Below are 24,831 nucleotides of genomic sequence, written 5' to 3' on the forward strand. Positions count from 1 at the left end.
TCCGGGGTAGCTGCGTGCCTGTACCTATGACATGGTGATGCGCTTCTTGACTATTGGTTCTCCAACATAACGAATCTTTCGACTTCTGAACCACTCGTCAATCACTCACCTCTGTTCCGCTGATATTCCCATGCTGGAACGACCGCCCATCGCTTGTCATCACTGGCTATTCTGTTGAAGTGATCAATGATGCGCGACTCGTTGTCTAGTCGTCTACTCAGACGAGAGCTACAAGACTCTGTCGGGCCCTCAAGAAAGGTCAAGTCGATCTACGGCGACAAGAACTGGATTCGTGACCTTGACATTGTTAACGAGCTTGACGGCCACTCTGGATGCGTAAATGCTCTCAGGTTTGCCATCTTTCCCTCTACCAAATCATTACTTTTACATTAACACATCTGTCCTATAGTTGGTCCAAGTCAGGCCGTCTCCTCGCTTCGGGATCCGATGACCAGCATATCAACATCCACACCTACCAGCCTGATGACTCGAACACGCAATTCAAGCTGGCTACCAGCATCGCCACTGGCCATCGCGCCAACATCTTCTCCGTCAAGTTCATGCCCCACTCGAACGACCGTACTGTCATATCCGCTGCTGGTGATTGCGAAGTCCGCATCTTCGATCTCGAATACTCCGGCACCAATACTGAAGCATCACGGGCCTCGGCCATGGCTTTGAACAGCAGCTCCAGAGGCATGCGAGCCAATACCCAATCTGGGGTGCGACATCTGAGTGACGGAGACACAAACTGTAGAGTCTACCGCTCTCACGGCGACAGAGTCAAAAGGGTGGTTACAGAATCCTCCCCCCACCTCTTCTTGACTTGCTCGGAAGACGGAGAAGTGCGTCAATGGGATCTGCGTCAACCGTCATCCGCCTACCCTTCTCCTTCCAGTAGGTCAACATCTGTACCACCTGCCCTCATTTCCTATAAACGATATGATTTGGACCTCAATACCATTTCTTGTTCGCCAAGCCAACCTCATTACATTGCCCTTGGTGGTGCTCATCTGCATTGTTTCCTCCATGATCGTCGAATGCTTGGACGCGACAAACTCCACGAGCGTGCCGCCTCACCTGCTATCTCTGCCAGCCAGCTGTCCGATTTGGACGAGGACGCACTTGGTCAAGCCACCCGATGCGTTCGCAAGTTCGCTCCCCGAGGTCAGCGTGTTATGGGCCAGAGGGACAATGGACACATCACAGCTTGTAAGATCAGTGACGCTTACCCGAACGAGCTCATCGCCAGTTGGTCCGGTGACCATATCTACAGTTTCGATTTAGTGCGTAGTCCGGATGCCAGCGTAGCTGCCAGAGGCTCAAGTTCAACAGTCCAATCGAGTGCTAGTAGGCAAAGGGCAAGGGAGAGCAGCGAGCGAAAACGGAAGCGGAGGACTGGAAGTCAGTTCTCACACTCTTCCGCTGGCCCTTCTCGCGAACATCCCCGCCAACGGACCAAAGAAGCGGGCGCGGAAAGACAAAGCGACGTTGCCTTGCGAGTACAATATGATAACGGTCAGAGCGAAGACATACCAATCGCCCGTTCGACCAGCCCCGTCTCGTCTCTACGGGAGAGCGTGATGAAAGATAGGCAGCGGAAGGCGTATCGTCTCGCGAAGACAGTCGTCGAGCTCCGTCGGACTATGTTCACCCTGCACGATCAAGCTGTAGGTTCTTCAAGCAACATGACCAGCCATATCACCGAGTTTACTTCTGTACGAAGCTTGGCTGCTACAATATTGCCGCAGATGCAGGAAATCACTCGAACGTGGCGCTACCCAGGCGATCCCGTCTCCGAGGACGTTGTACTACAACGGACTCTGCGTTCAGACAGAGAATCCGCCTGGCGCTTCGTGCAGGCTTCTGGAGTAATTGCCCGAGCGCTTGGTGGTCAATCACATACTGCTAGTCAAGAAATCTTCGACACCCCTCTCTTTGCTCGGATTGATCATGCGCCAAACGAAGGCAGTAGCCTCAGCGATCGTGAGAGATTTGGCTACGACTTCCTCAAAGCTATCTTTCTCTGGCTCGACAGTGGTTTAGGGGCTCTGATCGACGGCTTCACTAGATCTTCAGACGTCGCTAGATACGCATCTCGCTTGCCGGTACCTAAAGATGCCAGTATTGATGCGTTCGATGAATGTATCGTACCCTATCTTCTAGATCACTCATCTGGCACTCCCATCTTCAATGTTGACGCTTCGAGATTTGAGGTTGATCAGAGTCGGATTCTTTACGAGACCGAAAACGACGCAGTCCGAGCTTTTGTCGAAGCAGTCAAGATACCCTTCGCGGATCTATCTTCAGACGAACTCATGGAAGGTGCGTCCGGATCTTCTCAGAGGCGAAGCGATGCTGTACTTCACTGGGGTCTGAAGGTAGCTCGTGGCGTCCTCATAAATGCAGGAGAGGGCGTCAACTTTGCTTTCGTAGACAGAGCATTCGGCGGGCTTGGTTCGGGCAACAACGCAGCAGCTCGCGAGGACGCCCGACTACGTGAAAGACAACAGCACATTGATACCACCGAGGAAGAGCCTATGGCGCAGTCGATGGAAATCATTCAAGCTTCACCAGACCAATCTTCGGAAGAGGAAGAAGACGTTATCGCCATGAGTGACATCAGAGCAGCAATGGGTGAAACCAGCGACGAAGATGAAGACGAAGACGACGAGATGGAAGATGACGAACTCGATGAAGACGAAGGCGCCGATGCTGACTCGATCGACGACGGGGATAGTCACGGAAACGAAGACCAAGAAGAAGAGGAAGATGAAGACTTCCCGCGTATGATGTATCGCAGCGCGTTTGGAAGACGACGTAAGCGTGGGGAGGTTGAAAGAGAAGTATACTGCTCGCCTCACACCAGAGTTTATCGAGGGCACTGCAACGTCAAGACAGTAAAGGATGTCAACTTCTTCGGCTTGGACGACGAATATGTGGTCTCAGGTTCGGATGACGGCAACTTCTTCGTTTGGGACCGTAAGTCAGGGCAACTCGTCAACATCCTGGAGGGAGATGGAGAAGTCGTCAACGTACTCCAAGGTCACCCATACGAGCCCATGATGGCCGTCAGCGGCATCGACCATACCATCAAGATATTCTCACCAGATGCGAGGGCGCGCGAAGCGGCTAGGCTCGGACGTGGTGTGGGGGCAGCTGACGCATCAACATTCTCGTCCATCTCTTGGATGCGGCAGAGGAGACAGAACAGACGGGCTGGGGCCACGTCAGAGCCTGCGCTACCAGCAGGCGCTAGAGACCGTAACAGAGATGACGAAGATGAGTATGTGGCGCGAGGCGGATTGGCAAGCAGGAAACGCATGCACCTGGAGTACCAGATCACATCTCAGAATGACGTGGAACGACAAGGAGGGAACCAGGAAACGTTCCTTACAGTAAGTCAATAGTCGTTAGGCGATAACATACAGAGCGCTAATACATGACGACAGAGAAGTATGCTGGCATCCTTAGCACAACACCTCAGAAGGCAGAGGGCCGAAGCAAGAGGCGAGGAAGATGATGGAGAAGCCGGAGCGATACCGGGAGGCAGAGTCGTCGTTGGGGACGACTGCGTGGTCCAGTAAGGGCACGCATGGTTATGGCCGGCAAATAGACCCGACCCAAGGCATATAGCAACTTCTTATGATAATTACAATGATAGCCAGAGTGTGGTGAAGCAAGTCGCTTTACGGAAGCGGTGTATGGAAGCCCGAGACTACTTGACTTTCGGTTTCCTCGCCTTTTTGACTCTCTGGCGATTGCTCTTGATCATGATGAGGGAAAGGAAAGAGCCAACAACGGCACCTCCTACCAAGATGAGAATGACAGGGATCCGAATGGCCCAGACACGGGGAAGGAAGAAAGACTGGGAGGGGTGTGACGAGTCGACAAAGGGCTAGAAGCGAGCTTGTCAGATACGAACAGGCGAGGCTATGTACAGAGAGCGCGGCATACCATGACCAGAGTCCAGAAGGTGTAATAAAGAAAGACGGTGGTCGCTACGATGAGCATCATGGCGCCGAGAGCTAGGTCGCGCTGGAATCAAATTGGGCGTACTACTATCTGCATGCCATGGACGTAACACAGTACGTTCAATTGCGGTCAGTCCTACAACAATAGCGTGATAGTCGCAGGGAAAGAACAGAGAGGGTCCGGGGGTGAAGCTCGGGTATGCCAAGAGGACCGCATGGTCGGCGTCAGCTTCCACACCAAGTTGCAACTGCCTGACGCACTTTCTTGCACTTGAACATTACAACCCTCGACTTTGCTTCGACATCTCGACATGGCGACGGCTATGCAGTCGGCAGTACGTCTGCCTTCACCTGACGCCGCCGACGCTCAGTCGCATACCTCTGGTCGTAAACGTTCGCCCGAGTCGCGTTCTCCATCTCCCGAAAGACGCCCTCCCACCTTGCGCACACGATCCATCGACCCTGATACGAATCGCGACCCTACGCCTCCACGCGATCGTTCGCGCTCGCCGCTTCCTCACCGTAACGGTCCCCTCCCGCGCGATGTGGACCGCCAGAGAGCACTGGAGCGCCAAAGGCAGGCCGAAACACGCCGTCGCGAAGAAGTCAAAGAAGACAAGCCTCTGTCAGCCGCTGAGAAGCAGGCCGCCGCGAAAGCTGAATATGAGCGTCTGCTCACTATGCGATCGGGCGGAACATACGTGCCCCCAGCCAGGTTGCGCGCTCTGCAGGCTGAGATCGGCAACGATCCATCTTCAAAGGAGTTTCAGCGCATGGCCTGGGAAGCCCTCAAGAAGTCCATCAACGGTCTGATCAACAAGGTCAATGTATCAAACATCAAGTACATTGTTCCCGAACTGTTCAGCGAGAACCTGATTCGCGGCCGTGGTCTGTTCTGCCGCAGTATCATGAAGGCTCAAGCCGCCAGTTTGCCCTTCACCCCCATCTACGCCGCTATGGTCTCCATTGTCAACACGAAACTCCCTCAGGTCGGCGAACTGCTCGTGAACCGCCTTGTTGTACAATTCCGCAAAGCCTTCAAGCGTAACGACAAGGCCGTGTGCCTGAGCAGCACCACATTCCTGGCACACTTGATCAACCAGCAGGTCGCTCACGAAATGCTTGCCGCCCAGATCCTTCTGCTGTTGCTCAACAAGCCCACCGACGACAGTGTCGAGATCGCTGTTGGTTTGATGAGAGAGGTTGGTCAGCACGTCGAAGAGTTCAACTCGCAAATCGCCATGGCCGTCTACGATCAATTCCGCAGCATTCTGCACGAAGCCGACATCGACAAGAGAACGCAGTATATGGTTGAAGTCCTGTTTCAGGTCAGAAAGGATCGCTACAAGGACAACCCCTCGGTCAAGGAGGAGCTGGATCTCGTCGAAGAGGAGGATCAGATTACCCACAACACTGGCTTAGATGACCAAGCTGAGGTCCAGGATGGTCTCAATGTCTTCAAATTCGACGCCGACTGGGAAGCAAATGAGGAGGCCTACAAGAAGCTGAGGGCCGAAATTCTGGGAGAGGCTGACGGAAGCGATGACGATGAGGACGATGATTCGGACGTCAGCAGCAGCGAAGACGAGGACGAGGAAGCGGAAAAACAGGTTGAGATCAAGGATCAGTCAAACACTGATCTTGTCAACTTGCGCCGAACAATCTACCTTACAATCATGTCGTCTGGAGGCTTCGAGGAATGTACGCACAAGCTGTTACGTATCAACTTGCCACCCGGACTTGAGCACGAACTTCCTTCCATGATCGTCGAATGTTGCTCTCAGGAGCGCACATACAACAAATTCTTCGGCTTGATTGGTGAGCGTCTCTGCAAAATCAACCGCATGTGGAACGAGCTTTTCGAGGCCTCTTTTGTCAAATACTACGACACAATCCACCGCCTGGAGACAAATCGCCTACGCATTGTAGCCCAATTCTTCGGTCACCTTCTCTCCACTGATGCCATCGGCTGGCATGTCATCAGCGCTATCCACCTGAACGAGGACGAGACGACTTCGTCTTCGCGTATTTTCATCAAGATCCTGATCGAAGAGCTGGCTCAGAATATTGGAATGAAGAAGCTTTCGGAGAGAATGAAGGACGACGCTCTACTGCCTGCCTTGGCTGGAATATTCCCTGTTGACAACCCTCGCAACACCCGTTTCAGCATTAACTTCTTCACTGCTATTGGCATGGGTGTCTTGACTGAGGGTATGAGAGAGTACCTCAAGAATATGCCCAAGCCAACTTTACCTGCTCTACCCGTCAGAGCTGCTAGCCCAAGCGAGAGTGTTTCCAGCTATTCCAGCTACTCGAGCTACTCCAGTCGTTCTCGCTCCCCATCTCGTACAAGGGGCCGAGCACGTAGTTATTCCCGTTCGCCAACATTGCCGCGTCGCTCAGCCCGAGACAGATCTGCCTCATACTCGAGATCACCATCCCGATTGAGGTCTCCTCGGCCAAGACGCCGCTCTCCCTCTGACTCTATTTCACGCTCGAGAACACCAGAGCGCAGGAGGAGATACACGCCGTCCATTTCACGTTCTCGCTCGCCCCCACCAAAGCGTGGCAACGCTCGCCGAGATTCTCGATCACCATCATATTCCCGCTCTCGCTCGCCTCCTGCTCGTGGAGCCGCAAGAGCTCGAAGCTATTCGCGCTCGCATTCACCTCCTGTCCGCGGCACCGCTCCGCGAGACAGAAGCTATACCCGCTCGCCCTCACCACCTCGTAGACGTAGAGGAAGTCCGTCGCGATCACCCGCTCGCTCCATATCCCGCTCCCTCTCACGCTCACCACCACCAAGAAGGGCAGGGGCAGGACGCAGACGCTCTCTTTCCAGATCCGTTTCACGATCACCGCCACCGAGACGAACAAGATCTCCGGTCAGGAACCAGCGTCGCGCGCGTCGCAACACATCGTCTCCAGAAGTATCAAGGTCGCGATCGCCTCCTCGTCGTGCACGAAAGGCGAGCAACGCATCTGCCCGTAACCCTAAGCCTTCTGCTCCGAGCGGCGAGATGGATCTTAGCGACATTCATCCCAGCCGCAGGGGTCTGTTAGGCGCCGGCGCAAGGACAAGACCCACTGCTGGCGATTTCATTTAGTAAATAGCAATACCCATGCCACAAAAGTAGCCCAATTAGCCCTGACCATCAATACAATTCATCGAAGATGGGAGATATTCTGCCCAAAGACAACACAAACAAAGAATATACGAACCACTCAGTGCGAAGCAACGATCGACTTACAACGCAAGAAAAGCTGGACAAAAGATTGGCAAATCTCAAATGATCTTCATTGCATTCGCGCCCATGTAGATGCAGGCGTGGACGTCAAAGAAGCAAGCGCATCCATGCAGTCTGTGTCAATTTTTGTTGCGTGACAATCACATGCTTGTGAAGCCTGGCGCGAAGAAGTGGCATTCTAGACTGATGCCGCTGGAGCCTCGAGATCTCCATTACCTTTGTTGTTCACCCATGACAAGCAATTTTAGCCAGAGTCAATCGAGGGTTGAGATACATCTCGCTTGAAGGTAAAGTGATTTCAAGTCTAAGGCATACCATGCCGTGCAGAGGTTGCGAAAGCGTGCGTATCGGAAGATCGCAGCGAACCAAGCCACATTGGCCAGAGTGTCAACCTTTTGAACGAGGGCTTGCGTGTTGTATGTGGCGGCTCTGCGACCGCTCATCTGTGTTGCGGCCGGGCGGCTAACCCATATGCAAGGGTGTTCTTCGCCATTGTGATTTTCGGGTTTCATGTCTCGCGCGATGGATGAAAAGGACTCGTCAAGCGAAATAGATTAAGGTGCCTTTGTGATTGGGAAAATGGAGCCAAGTGAGCATTGCCCGTCCTCGTATTCTATTGCCTCCTTTTAGGTGCTGAGCCACTCGACTGAGGATGTTTCGACTTGGAATTCTCTTGACAAGTCAACCGTTGTCGTCCGAGGCGGACGACAAGACCAAGACTGACTCGATCTTGTCGATAGACAGCAGAACTGCCATTTGAGTTTAGAGATCCTCGAAGAAGGTTTTGGTTCCTGCAGCAGAAGGACTCCGCTTTCTGGAGCTTGGCGTTTCAGAGTTCCGCTTCCCACGGCAGCCCCTTGGTCATCAAAGAGCTTCATCTATCCCCTACATACAAACAAGGCCCTTTTCCAGCCCTCTTCTGCCCACCACCACACGGTCGAGGAATCTTGTCAAAGCGCGGTGTCTTGCGTGCTCCGATGCACGTCTTGGACCAAGTCTGGGCTTTAGCGCCGCGCCACATGGTCGTCTGTTTTTTGAAACGCGGCAGCACTCTACCATATTGACGAACTCCACCACACTAAGGCAGGGGCTCCGCTAGAACGGCCATGCTCGCGAGTCGGCCTTAGTCCGACCATGGCATTTTCGACACAGAGTAGGCGATCCTACCCCCTAAGTATAAGAATCATGTCTCCCAAACTCTCTCTCCATTCTTCCCTCCTCAAGCTATCGCCTTCGACGTTCTTTGCAGTGCAACTTTTCGGTCTCGTACCACCCACATTCTCTTTTCAACGTATCATTCTGTATTGATTGCAGCTGGGATACTTCCATTCTTTTACACTTGCACTCCAACTTCATCCACGTCTTCGCATCTTCGCAATCCAAAAAACTAGCAACTTCTACAAGAAAAACGCTGCACTAAACAACTCGAAATGTCTTTCAAAATCGCTGCCGCTGCCGCTCTGGCTACCCTTGCGTCCACCGTGTCTGCTCACGGTCACCTTCAAAGCATTGGCGCCTCTAACACCGTTTACGCCGGCTTCAACAACTCTATCCTGTACTCCAACACCAAGCCTGACCTCATTGCCTGGTCCGACACTGTGAAGGACAACGGTTATGTCGCTGATTACACCAGCCCTGATATGATCTGTCACTCTGGTGCCGCGCCTGGTGCGCTCTCAGCCCCCGTCAACGGTGGTGACACCGTCTCCTTCAACTGGGACACCTGGCCAACTTCCCACCACGGTCCCGTTATCACTTACCTGGCTAAGTGCGATGGCGACTGTGCCGATGCCGACAAGACCACACTCAAGTGGTTCAAGATCGATGCCGTTGGTCTGATCTCCGGAAACAGCAAGCCGGACGAAGGTGTTTGGGCCTCGGACAAGCTGATCACCGATAGCAACAAGTGGGATGTCAAAATTCCTGACACTATTGCCTCCGGTAACTACGTTGCTCGTCACGAGATCATTGCTCTTCACAGCGCCAACAACGAAGGTGGTGCTCAGAACTACCCTCAGTGCATCAACCTCAAGATCACCAGTTCTGGTACTGACAACCCCGAGGGTGTCGTCGGTACTTCCCTGTACACTGCTCAGGACAAGGGTATCTTTGTCAACATCTACTACCCCGGCTTTGGTCCCGACCAGTACGACATGCCTGGACCTGCTCTCTACACTGGTGGCTCTGGCTCTGCCCCTGCTTCATCTGCCGCTGCTTCGTCTACCCCTGCCTCGTCCGCTGCCGCTTCGTCTACCCCTGCCTCGTCCGCTGCCGCTTCGTCCATTCCTGCTTCGTACGCCGCACCCTCTTCAGCTGCTGAGACCACTACCACCTACGCTGCACCTGCCTCTTCCTCCGCCCAGCCCACATATGCTCCTTCGTCTCAAGAAACCTACGCTGCTCCTTCCGCTTCCACCACCGCTGTCTCCCAGGCCTCTGTCTCCGAGATCGCAGCTGCGATTCCCTCTTCGATGTTGACCAGCACCATCTCTGCTGGTGTCCCTACCGGTACTGCCTCCGCTGGCATTGCCCTTCCCACAAAGGCTCTCCCCGAGGGCACCACTCTTGAGGACCTTCTCTCATGGGTCGAGTACCTCTTCGCCCAGGGCGCCAGCGAGACTGCTGCTGCTCCTTCCACCACTCAGGCTGCTGTTGTTACCACTGCAGTTGCCGCTGACAGTGGCGATGCCGTTATCGTCACTGCCTACGAGACCGACTATGTCACTCAATCGACTGCCGTCACCGTCACCGCTGGAGCTTCCCCAACCGGCGCATACAGACATCGCCGTCACGCTCGTGCTCTCCACCTTTAAGCTGTTCAAAACGCATGTTCATGATTGGAATATCAGGCTATGATTTTGTTCGGACTCTCAGCGTTTTATCTTTCTCTTCTTGCTATACCATTTTTTTGTGCTTGACACGTTTCTACCTTCTTATACATACGAAATTTCGCACGGGTGTCTTGACTCCCTGCTTCACCGCCATCTATGAACACACCTTCCGCGTACCTGTATCTCAACCTGACCAAAGTATATCGTGATCGCATTAGTAAGCTTGACTTGAGCATATCGTGATCTTCTAGGCGTTGGTGGGAGCATGGTGCTCATCGCCATTGAGAACCTGACCAAGAGCGGCTAATCAATGCCGATAATGTAGAGCTTATCCACGGGGAGAGGAGCGGACCGAGACCAATGAACTAGCGGGGGTCCAGGCACAAGAACCTCAGGAACATCTTCATCTCTCATACGTCTCGATTACGAGCTCAAGAACAAACCGAGCCATTGGATATGTCCCTCTTACCGCTCAAGCAAGATGACCGGGACTCTGCACACTCACAACCCCACTCATGCAAGCATTCGTAATCCTTTTTTTTGATCCAACAAAATCGCGCGCGGTTATAGACATTGGAATGAAACAAAAAGCAGGATATCCTCGCATCAGACGGACTTGGCGGCAGCACTTGCCAAGCTGATGAGCAATTAAGTATGCAATATAAGACGAGTAGCTTACACCAGAAGGGGCAAATATGTTGCAAGAAAGCCCTAGAAGCGTGATGGAAAGATATAACAACGCATATAGCATATGCTTGGCAAGGTTGAGCAAACAAGCTGGCGGGTTTCGGGGGGATGTTTCTGGTTGATTTCCGGGTGAGGAGAGGGGCATGTGTTTGGGGGAGACATATATATAAGGCTGGTGGGGGTGTGTTGTTTACTTGGTGTGTCGCACTTTCGTCTTTTGTGCTTCTTTCTCTCCAACTCGATCATCAATTCGAAAAGTCGTTTCACCTTTGCGCCTTCCTGCTTTACCACTAACGCATACACAAAAGGAAAGAGCAACCATGTCTTTCTTCAAGAAACTCAAGAGCGAGTTCGAGGAAATGTTTGGCGATGATGACAAGAAAAAGGAAACCGCTCCTACCCAGCCTGCGCAGGATAGCAAGCCTACGGAGAGCAGTAAGTCATTGCGTGTGCTTCCCACACAGCTTCACTGGCGACTGACCTCACCTCCAATAGAGCCCGACCAGACGCGCGATGTCAGCCAGCCTCAGTACTCCGCGCCCGCTCCTGCCGACTCTTACGTCCAGGGACACCAGCAACAGTCGTATCCTCTCCAACCTCAACACCAACAGTCCTATGGACAGCCCAGCCCTGCTTCTTATGGCCAACCTAGCCCTGCTTCTTATGGCCAACCTAGCCCTAGTCCTTACGGCCAAGCTCCTCCTCCTCCTCCCGGCCCTCCTCCTCCCCAGGCCGGCGGCCAACTTCCTCCTGGCTGGGTCCAGCAGTTTGACCAGCAGAGCCAGCGCTTCTTCTACGTGAACCAGGCTACCGGTCAGACTCAGTGGGACATGCCTCAACACCAAGCTCCCCAGAACCAGTACTCATCGCCTCCTCCTCCCACTGGTGGAGCTTATGGTGGTTATCAAACTCCTCCTGTCGGTCGGGGCCAGTACGGTCAGCCTGGCTCTTTCCCTCAAGGACAGGCTCCTCCACCCGCCGATCAATATGGCGCAGCACCTCCTCAGGGTGATCAGTCCCGTGGACAGGCAAACTCTTTCTACGACAGCTATGGTGGCGCCATGCCATCTGTTCCTCCTCAGGGTCAGCATGATCAACAGCACGACACCCGTGCCAACCAGTACTACGGTGATGTCGAGAACAAGGATAAGGGCGAGAAGAAGGACAAGGACAAGAAGAAGGAGAAGAGTTCCGGATATGGCGGTGCCATGGCTGGAGCTGCAGGTGGTCTAGCTGTAGGCGCTATTGGCGGTGCTTTGATCGCCAATGCTATGGGTAAGTGGTCGAACCTCAGATGCTGCTCATCTTGAACCATACTAATATGCAGTGCTTGCAGATGACTCGGATGACGAGAAGAAGTATGCTGCCGCCCCCGCCGCTGCTGCACCCAGCTACGCACCTGCCCCTACCAATTATGCTCCCGCACCCGACCCATCATACGGAGGTTACGGCGCTCCTGCTCAAGATCCTTACGGCTACAGCGCTCCTGCTCCGGTCGCACAGCCTTCAGGTTACGGCGGATCTGCCTACGAGCCAGGTCTGTACGATGATGCGCCTCTGCCTGACGAGACGCGCTCCGGTTCATCGGTATCCAGCAGCGACCGCGAGAGTCTCGAGGAGAAGCGCGAGGAGTTGCGCGAGGCCCAGGAAGAGTACGAGGAAGAATACGCCGAGACCTACGATGATTAGATGACCCACTGCCAGCTGCAGTCGCTAGTCGGAAGGCGGTCTAATCTGTTCTCGGCCGAGTTGAGTGGACTTTCAACCTTGTACGTCGATGGCATCCGAGAGAGCATAGTCGCATGTAAATTATCCGGTAGATCGAGATAAGGAATAAAAAAGACAGCGCGTGTTTCGAGAAACTCTTTACTACATGGAAAGTGGATGATAAGAATCGATTTGCCGGCGTTCTCAGAGGATCCCGAACGAGGAGGCGGGAAGTCGAGTAGCCAAGCCGTCATCGGTTGGCAAGAAAAACGGCAAGTCGGCACGCGATTCGACCTTGTCATCGTCCATCATCTTTTCTCGCCGGCGCGTTCTCCCTCTATTGCTCGCACTTTGATCCATTCGTCTCAGCAAGTTGACCGACTCTTTCAGTCATCTCCCGGTCTCACATGGCATCATGACCCAGCTTTGTTGCTCGATGACTCTTGCCTTGCCTCGTACATCTACCCCGGATCCTGAATACGGCAACAAAAAATCGATCTGGTCGCGAATAACTTAATTTGGATTCACTGTCAGGCTTTCTCTACGATTCTTCTACACGGACAAAATCCTCGAACAAAGTCCCATCAACATGGCTAAAGAAACGAAAGATCTGGAGGCCGCGATCCATGATCAGACTAATCTGGTACCTTTCAAAGAGCGAATGGTCATCTTCTTCACACTGGCATTTTGTATGTTCCTATGCTACGTTGACCAGAACGGCATCACCGTCCTTCTACCCAGTATCGCAAGAGACTTGAACGCCGCAGATACTATCGCCTGGGCTGGTACATCGGCTCTCATCGCAAACACTGTATTCCAGGTTCTCTATGGTCGCCTTTCTGATCTGTTCGGACGCAAGAAGATCTTCGTTGGATGTTTGGTATTGCTGGCTGTTTCGGACTTGGTTTGCGGACTCACTCCTACTAAAGAAGTACTTTACGTCTTTCGCGGTATCTCTGGTGTCGCCAACGGAGGTATCGTCGCTTTGGTCAATATGATCATGTCGGATGTAGTGACTCTGCAACAAAGAGGTAAATACCAGGGTATCATCGGATCCTTTATCGGGCTTGGAAATGCTGCTGGTCCGCTGATCGCTGCCGCCTTTACTCAACATTCGACTTGGAGAGGTCTCTTCTATCTCAATGCACCTTTGTGTTGTATAGCTGCGTGTTTGGCGGCATGGACTTTGCCGCAAAGTATGCCAAAGGTCAACTTCAGAGACACTATTCGCAAGGTTGACTGGATCGGTCTCTTCTTCAGCACTCTCGCAATCATCTTGGTTTTAATCGCAATTTCTGACGGCGGCCATAGAACACCCTGGAACTCGGCCGAGACCATCTCGATGCTGGTGATCGGTGGATTGTGTGCGATTGCCTTCATCATCGTCGAATGGAAATTCGCCAAACTGCCCATGATGCCTCTCGAAATGTGGCAGAACAAGTCTGTCGCAATCATGCTGGTCCAATCTTTCTTGCTCGGCATGAATTATTACTCTCTGATCTATTACCTACCATTGTACTACCAAAATGTCGGGGGCTACGATGTCATGAGATCGGCTGTTCTCATTCTTCCCCTGGTGCTGGTACAGGCGACTTTCTCCGCACTCGGTGGACAATACATGTCCTTCATCGGTCACTACTTCGAAGTCATTTTTGTTGGCTTTGCTGTCTGGACTCTTGGTTCGGGTCTTCTTGTCTCCCTGGGAACTGATTCTCCTGTTGGCCATATCTGCGGCTTCATCATCATGGTTGGCTTTGGCTGCGGCTGCACTTTCCAAACGTAAGTCTAACATCATAGCAAAATCGTCGTCTCGATGTTCGAACTGACTTGTCCCCAGAACAAACACTGCGATGCAAGCCCATTGCCCAAAATCCCAGCGCGCCGTCGTTATCTCGAACAGAATGCTGCTGCGTCAACTTGGCGGCGCAGTAGGTTTAGCCATCTGCTCAGCAATCTCCGGCAACGTTCTGGGATCCAGTCTTCCGCCGGACCTCCAATATATCGCCGATTCAACATTTGCGGTACCTGACTTGAACACCGTCAGTGCCGCTGATCGAAGAAGTATCAATACTGCATATGCAAATGCCAGTCGCACCGTCTTCATCTTCTGCGTCGCGACCATCGGAGTAGCATTTGCGCTTACTATCTTCATCAAGGATAAAGGCTTGAAGAGGGAAGAAGACGTTGTTGAAGAAAAGGCCAGAGAAGCCGAGGAAGGCCATGATGTGCAGGAGGAAGCTATGACTGAGAAGAAGCCGAACGTCATCACACGCTTCAAGCAATGGAGAGATGGTTTGGTGAAGAGGGACGACGCGGCTGTTGATGGTAGTGCAAGCCCGCCACTTCCACTTGAGGATATGAATGCTAGAGAAGACACGACTTCTAAAAGTTCTGTAGATTCGAAATAGATGAGATACATGGCTTAGACAACCAATAATGATTATGTTTTTCCTCACCGAGCTTGTCCTGCCTTCCACAAATCCCAAGATGTTCTTCGCTAATCGGCCCACTGATGTCCTCAAACATCGTAAGCTTTATAAGGTCCAGTATTCATAGCCCATCCATCAGCCTTGTCAACCTTCAAGCTCTCTAGATCAAGACCATCCATTGTCCTAACATTGATCGGTCTCACCGGTGCCTTGAACACTGGATGCAAATCAACCCTGTTAACGACATCAACACCACAAGCACCACAGAAACCATGATAAGCTCGCTTGGGACCGAAGAGGTAGTCTGTCAGTTTGTCTTCGGTGCCTAGAAGATCGACGGAGGCAATGGGTGGGTAGATCCACATATCTGCATTCTGTGTGACGCTTGTTAGTCGAGGTGGTTAGGAACAAGGGATGGAGGTGCTTACACGTGAGCAGAAACTGCAATTACAGGTACGGACTTCGTCGATCTCTTCAGAAACGACTGTGTATCTTATGGCTTGACAGTGACAGCTTCCTGTGTACAGTTTTTGACCTTCTGAAACAGAGGGTTTTTGGTCCTCGGGTAAGCTGAAGGGGTGATACTTTGGTTCTGCGTTTGCTTGGTTGGTTGTGCTAATTTCTAGGTTGTCGATATCTACTGAGCCGTGTTTGAATGTGTTCATCTAGAGGATGTCAGAGTGTATGATGGAATAGGTTAGTCGAAGGGTAGATCCTACGTTGACGCCTAAGAATTTCATCTTGGGTGCTGAGACGAAGATTCCCGTACCACATATTGGACAGAACTTTGAGACGTTATTGTGAGTATCTCTGTTATACCGTCTGCAATACTTAGGGATATTATACCTTGTGCTCAGCGATACCACTGCCAAAGGAGTAGGTTTTGAGGACATCTTCCCCGACTTCGATCTTGAAGTCGTTTGCACTCTCTGGCACACCAAACAGGTAGCCTTTCTAGAAGTTGGCATCAGAAATTGAATCAGGAAGGGACAAAATTATGTCGCGCTTACTCTGCTACAAATGCTACAGTTGCAGCGTGCGGCTTTCTTTATCGGAGCGAGTGCGACTGAAAACTTGAAAGCGCCGCAATGGCAGTTTCCGTAATAGACTTGCTTGTCTTCTTTTGTTTCTGACATTTTGAGGAATTTTGGTCTTGGGCAAGAGCGACGCGGATGAAGCTGTGTTGTTGCCTTGCTATATAGATGATAGCGGGGTTGTAACGGCTATACGGGAGGCTGAAGATAAGCTGATCCTTCGGTGCAATCTTACCAATTAAGCAGGTGATATCTACGTGAATAGGTCTGGTTCTACTGAAATGTACAGGAGCTTAGACGCAATGCTAATAACATCTAGCCATCGACTTCACTAAAGTTCACTCTTCGAACTTCAACAGCGCAATCCTGGCTCCTGCATTGACAGTCTCGCCAGGAGCGACCAATAATCTTTCCACCTTTGCAGCTTTCTGGTCACCTGGAGCGTTGACTGCAATCTCCAACTTCATTGCTTCGAGAATTGCTATTGCCTGATTTGATTTGACAATTTGTCCTTGTTCGACTTGGATCTTCCAAACATTGGCCGCTACAGGTGAGTCAATCGTCGTATATTTGGGATCTGTCATTATGGTTAGTGAGACACCATCATCAACGTAAGCAGTGGGATACTTACCGGCCAACATGGACTCGATAGTGCTATCGTCGACCCTATTCTTTGCCTTCTCTTCTCTCCACTGGGCTAAACTTTCGTTCTCCGCCTTTGTCATCTCAGCTTGTGCGACGGCTTGTTCGGCTCTGATTTTCTCGACTTCTTTCGCTGTATCTGACTTTAATCTGTTGTGCTCGGCCATGTCGAACTCAATCTCTTCCCACTCGAACTTGTATCTACCACTGCGGAAGTCTGCAAGCATAACATCGAGTTCTTCCTCGCTGACTCGATAGTAAGTCAATAGGTCGAAATCTTGGAACAGATATGGGCGTGAGGGTGAGAAACCATCCTTCCAACCCAAAGCATCGAAGATGGGGATTGTACGCCCAGTCATCTGATAGCCTCCAGGACTATCGACTGGATAGATTGACATGCAAGACCCGCCCCAACTGACAGTACCTTCAGGTGTGAATACTCGACTGGGATTGGCTTTTGGACACTGCATGCGCTGACGAGGATCGACAGGCAGTGACACCGTATTACCTGCATAGAAACCGACCACAACAGCCATGAATTGGCCAGTGAGAAAGATGTCTCGCAACTGGTCCGACGTGAAGGCGTTGTTCTTAGCGACGAAATCGAAGTTGCTCGGTAGGTATGGCGCATGCGGTCGTTGCGTCTCCATGTACCTCTTCGTCGCTTCCTCCTGGGCCTTTGACTCAAATGAAAGCGGAAGGTGAAACTTTCTACAAGGTACCTTGACGGAGCTGAGATCACCCAGTTCATCTTCCAGACCTTGAAGATGTGCTACCAGTCTCCGCCTCTCGATCTTCAAGCCATTGTAGAAGAGCGTCACACTGGTGCAGCAAGACACGGTGTTATTCAGCCAATCAGGGTTGGGCGAACGAATGGCTTTCTCGAGTGCTGTTGTTCTGCAACGATGATTTAAGTCAAACTCCTCGTTGCCATACTCGACAATGATATGATCATCACCACCTTGTCGGTATCTGACTTGAGGCTGACGACCCTGCTGAGGTCTTTCCCAGACTATGGCGCTGCCAAAGTCACCAGATGGCTCGAATGTAGAGCTGAGAGAATCGATGTCGTCGAAGTTCATATTGTTCTGCACGGCCTTCTCGACAGACTCAATGAAGTGGTCGTTTTGCCTGCGCAAAGAAAGCGCCTCTTCCAAAGATACTCTCTTGTACTTCAAGGTATCTCCCGACTTCAGCTGACCCAGTTTCCACCATTCAGCGCGAACGACAGTTGTACTTGATACAAAGCCACCGAAGTTGGGACAATCTACCGGGAAAATGCATGGATCATCACCAGTCCAATTGAGTGCTCCAATGGGATAGCCGTACTCAACAAGATTGGAGGGATGGGCGCCGCCCTCGCCACCATCTTTCCTTGCCCACTTTGGCACAGGTCCGATCAGTCTGATAGCACTACGACTGGCGTTATGTGAGACCTTCCAAGTTGTATCGTAGACCATTTCAATATCTTCGGGTAGGAGATAGCCAATGTCGTGGGGTCCAACCATAGCCATGACCTCCCACTCATTAGTGTAGACAGGCACGAGTCTCTCGGGCAAGCTAGCGATTAAATTCGATACATGACCAGGAACGTGGCCAGCGATAGCTAGCAGGTCTCCTGGTGCAAGCTGTCGTCCCTGATAGCCACCGATCGCCACGATTGGAGAGGTCGATTTTGAGCCAAAGTACTCTGCAACAGCAGGGAAGCCTCCCCATACGGCCAGATAAGATCTACATCCAGAGCCTGTTGTCTTTCCAATTTTGAGCTTCTGCCCGGCCTTGATGTATTGCCGTTGCCACATGCGGAACGGCTGTCCGTCAAGCTCAGCCTCCATTGGAGCTCCAGTCAGTGCCACTACTGCCGAACGTATAAACCGTAACTCGGGACCACTGAGAGTAATTTCCAGAGCTTCCTTGGTCGGCTCGTTTCCGACAAGGATGTTTGCGAGCGAGAATGCGATTGGGTCCATTGCACCAGAGTGCGGGATACCCTTGCCGACTGTTGGCCGGGCAGGCAGATCCTGTATGAGCGTGTAGGCACCTGCTGAGATCACATCGATAGCAGATGGTCGGAACTCGAATGAGTCTAGAAAGTTCGTCAAGGTGTTCCCGATCTTGAATTCGTCATCCCGAATGATATCGTGCAAGAATTCAAGGTTGGTGGGCGGACCACAGATCTTGGAGGACGACAGAAGAGCTTGCATTCCTTGACGTGCCTCCTCCCTCGAAGACCCATGGAACATGACTTTTGCTATCAGTGGATCATAGTTGGGCGTGATAGTAGCTCCCGTGAATACCCATGTATCAATTCGAATATGTTCGTTTTGTTGCTCTGGCCAAATTACTGATTGTAGCAGACCAGGTGATGGCGCAAAGTCGCGTACAGGATTCTCTGCATAGACTCTTGCTTCGATAGCGGCGCCCTTCGGTGACGAGGGCTGCATCTGCTTGAGGTGGCCTGCTTCCAGGCCGCCCAGACCGCTGAGCTGTGCATCGGCCTGCTGGAGCATGAGCTCTACCAGATCAACATCATAGCAGAGTTCAGTGATTCCATGCTCGACCTGTAGTCTGGTGTTCATTTCCAAAAAGAAGTAGTCGCCAGATTCGTCGTCGACCAAGTATTCAACTGTTCCAGCAGAGCCATACTTGATCGACTCTGCGAGACTAACAGCCGCATCACCAAGCTTCTTCCTCATGCCAGTGTGTTTTTCCACGAAAGGACTGGGACACTCTTCGATGACTTTCTGGTGTCGGCGTTGAATAGAGCACTCCCTCTCGCCGAAGTGAATTGCTGATCCTTGGCCATTACCAAAGACCTGCACCTCGATATGACGAGACGCCGCGTAGTACTTCTCGATGAACAAACCAGCATTCTTGAACAGCGTCTTGCCACGCGACTGCACTTTATCGAAGCCGAAGCGGACCTCATCGGCACTGTGACAAGTAACTAAGCCCATGCCACCACCTCCTCCAGTGGCTTTCAGCATGACTGGAAAGCCGAGTTTCTCAGAAGCCTTCACAGCATCTTCAGCGCTCTCCACAAGTCCCTTGGTGCCGGGTACGATTGGCACGCCAGCCTTTTCGGCCAGTTCTCGAGCAACATGTTTGACACCAAATGCTTCGATTGCCTCTGGGCTGGGACCTACCCAGACCATACCAGCATCTGCGACTTGTCTAGCAAACTCGGCATTCTCGGACAAGAAGCCATATCCTGGTATGATTGCATCGACACCTTTTTCCTTTGCTATAGAAATGATGTTTTCGCCATCGGTATAGACTGTGGAATCACTGCCTGAGAGCAAGACAGCTTCGTCTGCGGCTGTTACATGGCTCGATGCTGCATCTGCAGTGGAGTAAATTGAAATTGTTTGGATACCCAGAGCTTTCGCTGTTCGGATGATGCGAACCTGGAGAGGCATTTCTCGTTAGGCATTTGCTCCATGCTTCTTCGCCAAGCCTATGTGGGGTCGGCATGGGCAGGGTGGGTGTGTACTACTTACTGCGATCTCACCACGATTGGCAACTAGTAGAGTCTTGAGCTTCTCCATGTTATGTGATCGTGATAGGACACCATACTACCGCGTGAGATGACCGCCAACTTATATGATAGTGAGGGTTATTGGCATGCGGTCGGCTGACCAAAACATGGCTGGCCGATGAGGGGGTCTTGAGAGTACCCCGACGGGGTATGTCGATCAACGATAAGCACCCCAAGTCGACTCGCTATGACCATGATGACATGCGAGCGAATGACCCATCAACAAGTAGAGAAGGTCCTACCATCTGTCATCTCGGACACACAACTCTCGTTCAATCTCATACGCAGTAACGTGCATTCTTGACAAGCTCGTTTCGAGTCCAGCATCATGCCTCCAGTCAGCAAGAAAGTCCACATCAACGTAGACTTGGGTGAAGGCTATGGAAACTTCAAATGTGGTCCCGATGAAGAACTCATCCCCCTCATCGATCATGCCAACATCGCATGTGGTAAGCATGGTTCTCTCTGCACATCTCGGTATTAAGCTAACATATAGCAAGGATTCCACGCCGGAGACCCTCTAATCATGGCCAACACAGTCAAGCTATGCAAACAACACAACGTCAAAATCGGTGCCCATCCAGGCCTCCCCGATATTCAAGGTTTTGGCAGACGAGAAATCAAAATGTCACCGGAAGAATTGACCGCAATGGTGACTTACCAAGTTGGTGCCTTGAAAGGCTTCTTGGATGTTGAGGGAGTGCAACTTCACCACGTGAAGCCCCATGGCGTTCTATACGGTATGATGTACAGAGACCGTGAAGTGTGTCGAGCAGTCTATGCAGGAGTGCCGAAAGGTACACTAGTCTTCGGACTTGCAGGCACTTTACACGAGGAAGTGGCCAAAGAGCTCGGGCTGCCTTTCTGCGCTGAACTTTATGGAGATGTCAAATACTCAAAAGACGGCACTTTGGTGATTGATCGTAAGAAAAAGTAAGTCTGTCCCCAAAGACAAAGCTCAACGCATCCAGCTGATACGATGATTTCAGGGCGTGGACTCAGGAGGAGACGGCAGCGCACATCAAGAACCAATTGGAGAATTCATCTGTCACCGCTGTCACGGGTGAGGAGGTCAACTTGCCACTGGGTGACCATGAGGTCTCCTTGTGCTGTCATAGCGACTCACCTGGCGCTGTCAACATTGTGACTGCTGCTAGAAAAATGGTGGATGAGTTCAACAAGAAGCATCACGGCTCTGGTTAGTCCGAATCAATGTCAAGAAGCATATGAACTGTCTTGTGCAGCTTGGATCAGGTCAGGTCACACCCGGCTCTATAGCGCTCGCTAATGCATACAGTATGATACAGTTCATTCGTGATGTACGTGCATGTTTCGTGTTTCTCGTGGGTGCGGGCCCTCAGGCCATGTCAAGAAGTCATCGGTATCGACCTCCTTCTAGAAGCTCATCAATCTGCCTCACGGCCGTCTTGACGCGTTCTCTTGTATCGGCGTCAACATCCTCCGCCAAAGCCCGCACCTTCTCATCTATGCCAAAGGATGCTAGGGTCCGAGCCCTCGCTTTGGCGTCCTCTCGGTCGGCGGCACTATCCACCCATGTCAAGTTGATGATGGCCCAAACAGATGCTACACGAATGCGACGGTCTGTATGTGTGAAATGCGGCAGCCAGGCAGTAAGAAGTGGAGTTTGCGCTATCAGCTGCTGACGATGTTTGGAAGATCCTCCAGCCACATGTATGATGACGCCTAGGGCAGCGTTGATCAGCTCCGGAGGTTGCCATACGGTGTTTGACTGCTGGGACTGGGCTGGATAGTCTTGGGACCTATGAGAGTCCAGGGGTGTTTGAGGTTGGAAGGATATCGGTCGTAATTTGTTGTGAAGCATCTGGAACAGTCGATCTACGCCCAAGACACTGTTCAAATGCTCTATCATGGCGACGTTGTCATCACCATTGATAAGATTCCGGATAAAATCCAGCGCTTGCTCTTGTACCAGCATGTCGTCGTGTTTTGCTTGTATCGAGGGGTCGTGTTCGTTCTTGCGAAGCGATCGAAGGCGCGCCTTATAATTAATTGTGTCCAACGTCGATCTGAGTCCGCTAGATTGATAGCGTGTACCGTTATGATCCATCATGACTTCGCCGTCTTCGTCCTCGTCATCTTGCTCAGTCCATTCGTCTACATCCATACCAGATGCGTCTGATGCATTCAGAAGATCGACTTGTTCGCCTGCAGCATTAATGGTTCCAAGTGGTACGGAAGTGCTAGGCTGAGATGTTCCATTCACTGCCTGAACGAGCCAACCAGTTCCTAGCTGTTCGAGGCATTCGGTCTTCATGTCCTTTGGGGAGTTGAGGACGAGATGTTTCAGGGCCCAGAGCGAGGCTTGACGCAGCTTGGAATTCGACCGTTTCGCTTGATCGCATAACGCTGTAACGACTCCAGCAGCAACAAGATCCTGCAAACTCAGCATGTGTCGACCGAAAAGGTGAGCAGATGTTCTTACCTGACGCATAGGACTGAACTCGAGGACAAGATTACAGATGACGTTGGTGGCAGCGATCTGAACCTCGACGTTCGTGGTAGCCAAGAGGTAGTATATAGGCTTGGTAATTCCAGCATCGATGAGAGCTGTACGCAGAAGGCTGACGGATCTCGACAATGCTGTAGCAGCACGACAAGCCGCAAGCAATACGGGGACTGTGTTTCCTACCTTGGAAGCAAGTAGCGATGGATCAGAGTCGCGCATAGGTGCAAGCGATTCGATCAGGTTAGAGATTATGCCACTATCGATGACTGCTTTGCGGTTGGCATCCTCTTTTTCTGCGATTGCAGCGAGGGCTTCTAATGCACCTGCTCTACATTTCATGGCATGCATGACTTCGGGAGCAAGACCGTCATGTCCGAGACTAGTGGATGGTATCGGAGGTATATGCGAGTCAGCCTGAGGATTGGCCGACCACATTGGTCTGGCGAGCGTGATGGGATCGAAAGACTTTCGAAAAAGCTGCGAGACATGTTTAACGGCGCCAGCATCCAGAGCAGCTTGCTGAAGCTCTGTGCTGTTTTCGATGAGTTGAGCCAGGACGGCGCAAGCATCCTCCTTGACGACTGCGGATTCCTGGCCAAAAGGAGTATCTAGAGCATCCTGAACAAGCTTCACAGCGATTGGGACGGCGAAAAGTGCCATCTGTCTTTCCCTTTCTCTCGATCGGGCAAGTACGTCAGAGCGAGGGGCAACAACATCTGCATCAAGAGCATTGTTGAGGATGGCCAGGAGGCGGAGAGCAGCTAAGCGACAGATAGGGTCGGGCTGAGAACGAACAAAATACATGAGCCAGACGCAGATGGGTGAGTTCACGGAGACATTTGCGGCTGACTGGTCCGAGAAGAGTCTAGAGTTAATTAAAGCATGGTGGCCGAATGAAAGAGACTTTTGGAGAGGAACCATGACTTTTGGAAGGAGCGAGTCAACAGGAACAACGTTAGTGGACGTTCGAGGTTGGTGCTGGTTATAGTCGGGAGTTATAAGGGGATCCGAGGATGTAACATCTGGCGAATGCTCAAAGATGCGCTTCAAATCATTGGAGAAGATGAGGCGGTGGGCTCTGTAAGGCGAGTCGTGCACAAGATTGGATATGGCATTGAGAAGAGCAGTGACGTCGAGGTCGGTGTGGCTTGATGCGGGATGTTTGTTGTAAAGAAGAGCAAAGCTGGCAAGGGTTGAAGCAAGCGCATCCAGAATGCCATGATCAAGCATGACAGAAGGCAGTTGGCTGCTCTGGGCACAGCATGTCGCCAGTAGGTTTGAAGTCAGGGCGATGTGGAGCTGTTGACTTGAGGTTGGTAGAGGCTGACGCAGAATGTCGAGGAATGAAGCGATGGTACGCTTGGTGAAGACATGATGGATGAATTGCGGGTCGGGGCGGGGCGAGAGAGTCCACGAGGTAGCGAGAGCATTGATGGCGCGAAGAGAGGCGGTGACCAGTCTTGCGGGAGAGTGAGTCGGAGGGAGCAGTATCAACAGCGGGTGTACGAGGTTGCTGTAGAGGATGGGAGGGACAAAGGCAGCGCCCTCGTCGGCGAGACTTGCGACGATCAAGGTTGTCTGTATCTGGACGTCGGGATCCGGGGAAGAGGCTAGAATGTGGGCCAGGCAGTCAAGCAGGCCGTGACGGACGACAAGCCTCTTGCGCTGGCCGTGACCGACTATGTCGTTCTTGATGGTGCGCAACAGCCGCAATTGCTGGTCGGTCGAGCCATGTGTCGCCGTCTTGAGCTCGTGGAGAGCTGCCAGCGACGGAGGCTGCACCATGATAGCGGCGCCGTGAGGAAAGCAATGGGCGACGGCGGATTGAGGGCCAGATACGCGACTGCTGTTCCTGGACGGCTGCAATGTGGAAGTCACGTCAGCGATTCAGCATGCACGCTTGTGTGATGGGCGATGGGCGATGACGCGGTTGGCCGCCAAGTGCGAAGGCTCCTCCCGCACGTGGATCAAGCGGAGGGCAAGAGAGGCCTGTTGAAACAACGCAGACTAAACAGCCCGTTTTACACATCCTCCCTCACCTGCAAAGACTCTGCACCTGCCTAATATCGCCCGTCTGTCGCTGCTACTCACCCTCTCTCCTGCTTTCCCGCTCCCGCCCTCTTGCTCAACTATGCGCCACGCCCGCGCATCGTCGCAGTGCCTGCAATCCATCACGCAATTCCAGCAACAACGTCCATAAACGCAACTTCCGTAAATGTCGGCCCTAGCTTCACACTCGCCCAGTGCCGCCTT

At 52.2% G+C, this 24,831-nt stretch overlaps 9 protein-coding genes across 9 annotated transcripts; 6 read left to right on the top strand and 3 right to left on the bottom strand.

The window, feature by feature from the left end:
* The first annotated feature begins 70 nt into the window (after positions 1–70).
* On the top strand, positions 71–4,054 carry AUEXF2481DRAFT_42838 (uncharacterized protein). Its single transcript, XM_013485723.1, has 4 exons — positions 71–350; positions 410–3,398; positions 3,453–3,898; positions 3,958–4,054. Exons 1-3 carry the CDS (start codon positions 190–192, stop codon positions 3,585–3,587), a joined length of 3,285 nt encoding a protein of 1,094 aa, XP_013341177.1. The 5' UTR covers positions 71–189; the 3' UTR covers positions 3,588–3,898; positions 3,958–4,054.
* A 243-nt stretch (positions 4,055–4,297) lies between these two features.
* On the top strand, positions 4,298–6,274 carry AUEXF2481DRAFT_55800 (uncharacterized protein; the record flags this gene model as incomplete). The annotated part of the gene is made up of 1 exon (XM_013485739.1): positions 4,298–6,274. A coding segment is annotated over one exon (1,977 nt), but the record flags the coding sequence as incomplete, so codon positions are not given.
* A 2,405-nt stretch (positions 6,275–8,679) lies between these two features.
* AUEXF2481DRAFT_53532 (Auxilliary activities family 9 protein) lies at positions 8,680–9,402 on the top strand (the record flags this gene model as incomplete). The annotated part of the gene is made up of 1 exon (XM_013485737.1): positions 8,680–9,402. A coding segment is annotated over one exon (723 nt), but the record flags the coding sequence as incomplete, so codon positions are not given.
* Positions 9,403–11,060: 1,658 nt separating this feature from the next.
* AUEXF2481DRAFT_31990 (uncharacterized protein) lies at positions 11,061–12,429 on the top strand (the record flags this gene model as incomplete). Its single annotated transcript, XM_013485689.1, has 3 exons — positions 11,061–11,175; positions 11,236–12,015; positions 12,068–12,429. The coding sequence occupies 3 exons, from the start codon at positions 11,061–11,063 to the stop codon at positions 12,427–12,429; spliced, it is 1,257 nt and encodes a 418-aa protein (XP_013341143.1).
* A 607-nt stretch (positions 12,430–13,036) lies between these two features.
* On the top strand, positions 13,037–14,855 carry AUEXF2481DRAFT_68430 (uncharacterized protein; the record flags this gene model as incomplete). Its single annotated transcript, XM_013485765.1, has 2 exons — positions 13,037–14,226; positions 14,285–14,855. 2 exons carry the CDS (start codon positions 13,037–13,039, stop codon positions 14,853–14,855), a joined length of 1,761 nt encoding a protein of 586 aa, XP_013341219.1.
* A 110-nt stretch (positions 14,856–14,965) lies between these two features.
* On the bottom strand, positions 14,966–16,012 carry AUEXF2481DRAFT_7486 (uncharacterized protein; the record flags this gene model as incomplete). The annotated part of the gene is made up of 5 exons (XM_013485656.1): positions 14,966–15,250; positions 15,305–15,541; positions 15,596–15,661; positions 15,723–15,830; positions 15,887–16,012. 5 exons carry the CDS (start codon positions 16,010–16,012, stop codon positions 14,966–14,968), a joined length of 822 nt encoding a protein of 273 aa, XP_013341110.1.
* A 33-nt stretch (positions 16,013–16,045) lies between these two features.
* Positions 16,046–20,112, bottom strand: AUEXF2481DRAFT_110821 (uncharacterized protein). The gene is made up of 3 exons (XM_013485808.1): positions 20,053–20,112; positions 16,542–19,959; positions 16,046–16,487 (listed from the first exon to the last, which is right to left on the bottom strand). The coding sequence occupies exons 1-3, from the start codon at positions 20,098–20,100 to the stop codon at positions 16,249–16,251; spliced, it is 3,705 nt and encodes a 1,234-aa protein (XP_013341262.1). The 5' UTR covers positions 20,101–20,112; the 3' UTR covers positions 16,046–16,248.
* Positions 20,113–20,281: 169 nt separating this feature from the next.
* AUEXF2481DRAFT_417464 (uncharacterized protein) lies at positions 20,282–21,550 on the top strand. The gene is made up of 4 exons (XM_013485809.1): positions 20,282–20,539; positions 20,591–21,023; positions 21,080–21,288; positions 21,398–21,550. Exons 1-4 carry the CDS (start codon positions 20,419–20,421, stop codon positions 21,406–21,408), a joined length of 774 nt encoding a protein of 257 aa, XP_013341263.1. The 5' UTR covers positions 20,282–20,418; the 3' UTR covers positions 21,409–21,550.
* On the bottom strand, positions 21,247–24,578 carry AUEXF2481DRAFT_417250 (uncharacterized protein). Its single transcript, XM_013485810.1, has 2 exons — positions 22,555–24,578; positions 21,247–22,506 (listed from the first exon to the last, which is right to left on the bottom strand). The coding sequence occupies exons 1-2, from the start codon at positions 24,361–24,363 to the stop codon at positions 21,466–21,468; spliced, it is 2,850 nt and encodes a 949-aa protein (XP_013341264.1). The 5' UTR covers positions 24,364–24,578; the 3' UTR covers positions 21,247–21,465.
* Between the last annotated feature and the right edge of the window lie 253 nt (positions 24,579–24,831).

Source organism: Aureobasidium subglaciale, assembly GCF_000721755.1.
Source record: "Aureobasidium subglaciale EXF-2481 unplaced genomic scaffold scaffold_20, whole genome shotgun sequence".
Taxonomy (NCBI): Eukaryota; Fungi; Ascomycota; class Dothideomycetes; order Dothideales; family Saccotheciaceae; genus Aureobasidium; species Aureobasidium subglaciale.

Coding starts and splice junctions, on each gene's coding strand:
- AUEXF2481DRAFT_110821 (XM_013485808.1), bottom strand. CDS start 20,100: ATGGAGAAGCTCAAGACTCTACTAGTTGCCAATCGTGGTGAGATCGCA. Junction 19,960..20,052: donor CCAATCGTGGTGAGATCGCA/GTAAGTAGTACA, acceptor ATGCCTCTCCAG/GTTCGCATCATCCGAACAGC. Junction 16,488..16,541: donor TATCGAGTCCATGTTGGCCG/GTAAGTATCCCA, acceptor CCATAATGACAG/ATCCCAAATATACGACGATT.
- AUEXF2481DRAFT_42838 (XM_013485723.1), top strand. CDS start 190: ATGCGCGACTCGTTGTCTAGTCGTCTACTCAGACGAGAGCTACAAGAC. Junction 351..409: donor GGATGCGTAAATGCTCTCAG/GTTTGCCATCTT, acceptor TCTGTCCTATAG/TTGGTCCAAGTCAGGCCGTC. Junction 3,399..3,452: donor ACCAGGAAACGTTCCTTACA/GTAAGTCAATAG, acceptor ACATGACGACAG/AGAAGTATGCTGGCATCCTT.
- AUEXF2481DRAFT_417464 (XM_013485809.1), top strand. CDS start 20,419: ATGCCTCCAGTCAGCAAGAAAGTCCACATCAACGTAGACTTGGGTGAA. Junction 20,540..20,590: donor TCATGCCAACATCGCATGTG/GTAAGCATGGTT, acceptor ACATATAGCAAG/GATTCCACGCCGGAGACCCT. Junction 21,024..21,079: donor GTGATTGATCGTAAGAAAAA/GTAAGTCTGTCC, acceptor CGATGATTTCAG/GGCGTGGACTCAGGAGGAGA.
- AUEXF2481DRAFT_417250 (XM_013485810.1), bottom strand. CDS start 24,363: ATGGTGCAGCCTCCGTCGCTGGCAGCTCTCCACGAGCTCAAGACGGCG. Junction 22,507..22,554: donor AGTTCAGTCCTATGCGTCAG/GTAAGAACATCT, acceptor CTGAGTTTGCAG/GATCTTGTTGCTGCTGGAGT.